The following is a 6,618-nucleotide window of genomic DNA, read 5'->3' as shown; positions in this document are numbered from 1 at the left end:
GGTATATTTGTAGCAATAGCCAAAAATACATTGTTTGGGTCAAAATTATAGATTTTTCTTTTATGCCAAAAATCATTAGGATATTAAGTAAAGATATTTTGTAAATTTTCTATCGTAAATATATAAAAAATGTATTATCATTAGTAATATGCATTGCAATGGACTTCATTTGGACAACTTTAAAGGTGATTTTCTCAGTATTTAGATTTTTTTGCACCCTCAGATTCCAGATTTTCAAATAGTTGTATCTTGGCCAAATATTGTCCTATCCTAACAAAGCATACGTCAATGGAAAGCTTATTTATCAGCTTTCATGAAATGTATAAATCTCAATTTCGAAAAATGGACCCTTATGACTGGTTTTGTGGTTAGGGTTAGGTTAGGTATGATATTACGCAGCGCCTGAAAATAGTCCCCAGCGTTTGTGTAGTTGGTTATGTTGATGGAAGTTAGCCTATTTACAGGCGCTGCGTAATATCATTGCACCTGCTGCACCCATGGTATGGCAGCAAAGTTCCTTGATTATTACGCCGGAATGAGAGTATAGTTCCTAGCCATATCGGCCTAGAAAATCGCAACTTTTCATTTTCCGTCGGTCTTAGTACACGATATAACTACAGAAGAGTCAAGTTTTAAATAGAAAAAATATAGAAACTCTTTGGTCATTTTTGAGCAAGATGCTAACGGTCTAATCAGATTCAATGATCTATGCTAAGCTACAGCTAAAAGTGCTACCGCCACACCCGGAGATTGGCTGAATGGATTAGAAAACGTTTAACTCTAGGGGAGTTGGAAAATGAGCCTATTTTCAAAAATAGTGGAGTGTTCCTTTAAGGTCCAGGGTCACATTTCTTATTCAATCTGTCCATAAATGAAAGACAAGAGGGTATGATCTAATTAATTATGTCATGCAATGTTAATTACTTGCTGCTAGGAAGTAATCCAACAAGAGTAGTTCCTATCACCAACCAACTCAATCCGATAACAGCCAACGTGATCCTATGACAGAGCAATAACATGATTAAATGACATGAAAAAAACATGATTGACATCCCGTGGTAACTAGGATTTACACAAGCTTCAGTCTGGATCCAGAACACCTGAGAAGAGATGATGCCAACCCCTCAGAGGACCTCAGATGATGCCAACCCTGAAACAACATACAGAACTACCACATTTTGCTATAAGTTTGATTGCATCATATAATAATTGCTGTTAATAGTGTTCATCGTCTGTTTGATTACATCTTTAATTGATTTTTCCGTACATTTCTGCCATATGTACATTGACTGACAGTCACCACTGATAAGCTACCACTAAATATTGTAGAAACTTAATTTGCTGTAAAGTTGCTTTGCAATGATTTGTATCGTGAAAAGCGCTGTACAAATAAACTTGAATTGAACTTGAAAAAATTGAACATTTCTAGATCACAATAATGAGATTTGTAATATGTAATAAAATAAAATTCAAATTCAAAATGCTGAAATATTATTACAATGTAAAATAGATGTTTTCTATTATGTTGGAAATAGTTGTGCTGCTTAATATTTTGTGGAAACCATGATACATTATTTTCAGTTGTTTAATATGATTATACGTTTAAAAGAATAGCATTTGTAATGTAAAAAACCAATGTAAGAATGTTCACCGTTTAATGCATCCTTGATGACTTAATGTCACTTGATAAATGAAATATCACTCTAGTCTCACCTGAGAGGCAACAAGATACAGTAACGTATAAAAACTCCCAGGCCCCATATGATGGTGAGCCGCACACTGATATAACGAAAGTTGCTGTTGGTTCTCGTGAGGAGGTTCCAAGAAGCCAGTTCCTCCGACGTGAAGCGCTGAGTCACCTGATCCTCAACAATGTTCTCAATGCCTTTCTTACAGAAATAGAAGGCATCACACAGTGTAAAGTCTCCCCCCGCCAGATTTTTAGGATGGGATCGTCGCAGCTCTCCGATTTCCTCCTCCATAGAGCCATCATCTTTCTCGATGATCCCTGAGAACACATTATGAATTTGAAATGAGACCAGATAGAGAAGGAGAAAACTACACCATGCCTGTGGAGCACCACTGTTTGACACAGTTGCCTCCATTTATATTAACTGATTTGTTTTGTTTTTTTGTCTGCATATAATAATGTAAGCATGATTTCATTTGTGTCCTGAGTTCCGGATTTAAGCAAAAAATGCCCTGTCTGAAGCCGGGTAAAGTTCATAAATAAGATCAACTGAAATTATGAAATCCACCACTTGCTGCAATACCAATTACAGTATGTTCAATAGACTGACCATGACTGACAGGCAGCAGGCCAGCAGCATTTTAAACATTATTTTCTTACTGGAAAGAGTTGTGTCAACTAAAACGGGAAACTTGTGAGATTTGTTATCATATAAATTGACTGCATAAATGCTAGAAAGGAAAACATAAAACAGCAAACAAAGGCAGCAAATTAAAGCAAACTTTTTCATTACTGTCTAATATGCAGCATCAGTAATTCTAAAGAGGAAGCGGTGGCTTCACATGACGTTATCTTGAAACCAAACACTCGAGTTTTATTCACATGATGTCTTGCACTTACAAATACTTTTGCATTGACAGACATGCTCATTTCACTCACCACTGGCTGACTGTAATGGCAGTGTTGGCTGTTCCTTCTGTCCTCTTTGGATCCTGAGAGTCGCCCACTGCCACAGAATGCAAGTTTATTTTCAGGAAATCATTGACACAGTGCTTCCTACATACAGACACTTAAACTGTCATGTACAAATCAAATATCAATATGTCCTCTTCTAAATTAAATACTAGAAACTAAACTCCTGACAATTACATTTTAGTTTCATGCCTTTTGACCATCTTTTGCAAGTTTGTCTTGGCATCATCAACTTCTGTCAGGTTTAGGTAAAGGAAAACACGTTTTCTATGTTTGCATTTACAATTATTTTATATATGATCAGATATGGAAAGACATTAATGGTCATATCTCTTCAAAAATTAGACATGATTTAGAGCTATTACCTCCAGTGTCTTAACCAGCACCTTGATGTAGATATCTGTGAAGCCCAGGGACACACCAAACATAGCAGGTAACACGATGAGCCCCACTACTATGGACAGCCACACCTGGAAGAGCAGGAATGCAATGTCCCAAGCACCTTCCATCTCTCTGCTGTCCTTCCTGCCAGTCTATGGGACAGGGCTCTGAGCTCGGGCCATCTGCTCAAGCGGGTGAAGGTAAAAGCCAAAACAGAAGTGGTGCGTGTTTAAAATGTCGTAATCAGTGTGTTAGTACTGCCGCTGGGGAAATGTTTTCATGTGGTTGGTGGCCTGTTTCTGTATTACTGTACAGCATCTGACCTGTTTATTGCTGAGTTCACCTTAACAAATAACACTGTAAACATTTTTAAAAATCTGTTAGCCTAATTGATAGCCTAAATTATGATTTTACTTAACACAAATATGAAATCAAACAGCTTATCTGAATATTTTTGTCATTTTATTTTATATCATTTTCTTGTTTTTATTATAATGACGTCTAATAGATCTACAAGTTTAGTATTCTATTGGTAGAATAGCTGAATAGCTGCTGGTATTTTTATTTTATTTTATGATATTTGTGGCTATAGCTGTAGGAATTTATATTTTATTTATTTTATATGACATTGTGGATAGCTGTAGTAATTATTATGGTATTTTATGATATGATATGATATATTTGTGGCTACAGCTGTTGGAATTTATATTTTATTTATTTTATATGACATTTGTGAATAGCTGTAGTAATTATTATGGTATTTTATGATATGATATTAGCTGTAGTAGCCTAACTTATTTAGGCGGAAAATGTAAGGGTCTCCGTAATGTTTTAAGTAGAAGACACTCTTCCTTAAAGCTAATCAGAAATGCATATTATCTAAATACAATTCTACTAGATGATTTTAGCGAACTATAATGTTACCTATAAAATAATTATCCAAAACTTTTAGGGCTTGAGTTGTCCGTCTCCTTTCCGTTATCACTCAGAAACCGCTGTGCCCATAAGAGCGTAACACACAAGAGTATCACATGAGCAGTAAAACAACAACAACCTAACAAAGATTAAGATTCAGTGTAACACCTTCACAATACCTCGATAACATTCATATCTTCATTACAGACGTCTGAAGTCGATGTTACATATACTGTATATCTCAAATCCTGAAGCTATGTCCGAACAAGCTTTCGTGTGACTGGTTACAAAGTTCGGACACATATGGCTCTACATGATGCACTAGCGCCACCCTGTGTCACGTTATGATAATCGTTATCATAAACGCGCTATATCTGATGAAAATGTATCGCTAAACGATGTTAAACTATAACACATAAAATATTTGGAAAACATAAAAGAAACACACACACACACACATCTATATGTAACGTTATATAAATCAGCCTTCTAGCTTAGTGTGAAGTAGCCTATGATATGACAGTGAAGAAATTTTGCAAGCATGAAATCCCAGCGATGCAATTTTGCAATGTTTGTCCTAAATTCCCCTCAAAATAAAAGTATGCTTTAAAACCACAAGTAGTTTCCCGAAAACTAAAACGTCTATGGTCTATGCTGATTCTAATGTAGAACTCGTAAATTCCTCCGCACCACATGGTGGCAGCATGAGCAACTCTTTAGCTGTAAACTGCCGTCTCTTATGCTGAGAGTAAGTAAACGAAACCTACAAGCGCAGAAAGTTTATACATGTAGCATAGAAACTATAACTTAAAACTATGACGTTGCGATAGTTAACACACGGTTTAGTCCAAAAGCATGGAGGAATTCAACACAACCGTCCGTATATCGGGTTTCGTGTTGAGTTCACTGATGTTTCATCATTTGAACAGTGATGCGGATGTGGTAAGTGACAAAAGATCCCAATGTGACCTGATCCTTGGCTGTGAAATAAATTGCAAAATACGAAGTCAAATATGTATGCTAAGCACTTCCTCAGTCCCATAACTTCTGTTTACATCTGCTCTATGTTAAAAGGAAGGTCTTATTCTTGGAGAAAGTGTGGGAGAGGAGAACTGTAGGATCACAGACTCACAAATTGATCACATACAGTTTGAGCACACTATAAGTAAGTTGACTCTAATTATTTCATATTTTCATATAATAGTCAAAATCCAAAACCTAAAGTGTGCCGAGAAGGAATATATATCATATGATCAATGACAACAAATATACCATAACAACAAAACAGTAGTGTCATGATGTTTTCTCTTTTTCAGATATTCAGAAACACATCCCTTGTCATAATCTCCATAGGTAAGTCAATTGTTCAGTATTTTTTTCCCCATAAACCTCTTTTTATATAAAGCAGTGGTTCTCAGCTGGTTTTGCTTTATGACCTGGATTTTAAATTTGGACATAAAAGTGGTGACCCAGGGTACATAATTGTTTATCATACAAGTATGTACTGAAAATCAAGTATTGCACAAAAAAATGACTTATGAAAAAATATGGATCATATATTTATACAGTGTATTACTATTCACATTTAGCATTTTTATGTATTTATTTTTACCCAGAGTGACCCATTTTTTTGGACCACAACTCACCAGTTGAAAACCACTGATATAGAGGTTTTAAAAATATAGAAATTTTATTTACCATTGCCTCAATCCTCTTGAAAGCTTCTACAGTAACGCTGGTGATGTGAGTGAGGAGAAAATAAGACAAATTTTGTCTGATTACAAAGAGGTATTTCCTACTTTTTAAAACATTTGCTCATTTTCTACTGCTGAATATATCCAAAATGTGATTTGCATTAACAAATTGTGTTTTTCTTGTTACACATTTACTTGTGTCAAGGAGAATGTGATTGGTTGGTACAGACAACGAAGAAACTCCAGACAGCAAATGACCTTCATGGAACAAGTGATTCATCGGAATATGAGAAAGATTCTGTCCAGTCAGGAACTTGTTTTTATGCTGCTCACACCATCTCAGGCAACAGCATCAGGCTCTACCCATCGCCTTGAGTTCTCTGCTTTCATTTGGCACAGCAAGTGAGATCTGAAGATTTTGCACTCAACTCTGGCACTCAAACATTCAGCAGATTTTTTTGAAGCTTAGAGAACAAATGTAACTAAATGTTTTTATTATCCCCATGCAGCCAGTACATCAACATCCCCATCTTGGTGAGCAACCTGGGAAACCTTGAACAGCAGGACTACTGGAGCATGTCAGGCACATGTCCATCTTTAGGAGAGAGTCAAGCTGTTAATCGACACAGGTACATTCAGAATATATGTTTTAATTGCAGTTAAAGGAATAGTTAACTCAGAAATGAAATTTAACTGAAAATGTAGATGTATTTGCTGAACATGTAGATGAGTTTGTTTCTTCATTGGAACAGATTTGGGGAAACTTAGCATCACATTACTTGCTTACCAATGGATCTTCTGCAGTGGATGGGTGCCGTCAGAATAGGAGTCCAAACAGCTGATAAAAAAAAAAAAACATCACAATAATACACACTCTAGACCAGGGCTGTCCAAACTCGGTCCTGGAGGGCCGGTGTCCTGCAGAGTTTAGCTCCAACCCTAATTAAACACACCTGAACCAGCTAA

General features: G+C 36.2%; 2 protein-coding genes across 3 annotated transcripts in view; one reads left to right on the top strand and one right to left on the bottom strand.

The window, feature by feature from the left end:
• The window catches only part of LOC107703471 (glycerol-3-phosphate acyltransferase 3-like), a 9,035-nt gene extending 4,756 nt beyond the window's left edge, over positions 1 to 4,279 (bottom strand). The window contains exons 1-5 of the mRNA XM_016506086.1: positions 4,138 to 4,279; positions 3,028 to 3,225; positions 2,630 to 2,696; positions 1,714 to 2,008; positions 925 to 999 (exon numbers count right to left, since the gene is read on the bottom strand). Of these exons, the coding sequence (XP_016361572.1) occupies positions 925 to 999; positions 1,714 to 2,008; positions 2,630 to 2,696; positions 3,028 to 3,171 (581 nt within the window). The 5' untranslated portion in view covers positions 3,172 to 3,225; positions 4,138 to 4,279. The remainder of the gene's footprint in view (positions 1 to 924; positions 1,000 to 1,713; positions 2,009 to 2,629; positions 2,697 to 3,027; positions 3,226 to 4,137) is intronic.
• Positions 4,280 to 4,689: 410 nt separating this feature from the next.
• Positions 4,690 to 6,618, top strand: part of LOC107703595 (BRCA1-A complex subunit Abraxas) — a 5,136-nt gene continuing 3,207 nt past the window's right edge. The window contains exons 1-6 of one of the 2 annotated variants that reach the window (XM_016506283.1): positions 4,690 to 4,900; positions 5,033 to 5,123; positions 5,275 to 5,311; positions 5,680 to 5,746; positions 5,858 to 6,054; positions 6,162 to 6,281. In XM_016506283.1, the coding sequence (XP_016361769.1) occupies positions 4,814 to 4,900; positions 5,033 to 5,123; positions 5,275 to 5,311; positions 5,680 to 5,746; positions 5,858 to 6,054; positions 6,162 to 6,281 (599 nt within the window). In that variant the 5' untranslated portion in view covers positions 4,690 to 4,813. The remainder of the gene's footprint in view (positions 4,901 to 5,032; positions 5,124 to 5,274; positions 5,312 to 5,679; positions 5,747 to 5,857; positions 6,055 to 6,161; positions 6,282 to 6,618) is intronic. The other variant, XM_016506282.1, reaches the window with a different exon arrangement.

This window comes from Sinocyclocheilus anshuiensis, unplaced genomic scaffold (assembly GCF_001515605.1).
Source record: "Sinocyclocheilus anshuiensis isolate Anshui unplaced genomic scaffold, SAMN03320099.WGS_v1.1 scaffold330, whole genome shotgun sequence".
NCBI classification, from domain to species: Eukaryota; Metazoa; Chordata; class Actinopteri; order Cypriniformes; family Cyprinidae; genus Sinocyclocheilus; species Sinocyclocheilus anshuiensis.
The sequence above is the reverse complement of the archived record's forward strand: the minus strand, read 5'-3'. Positions and strand labels throughout refer to the sequence as shown.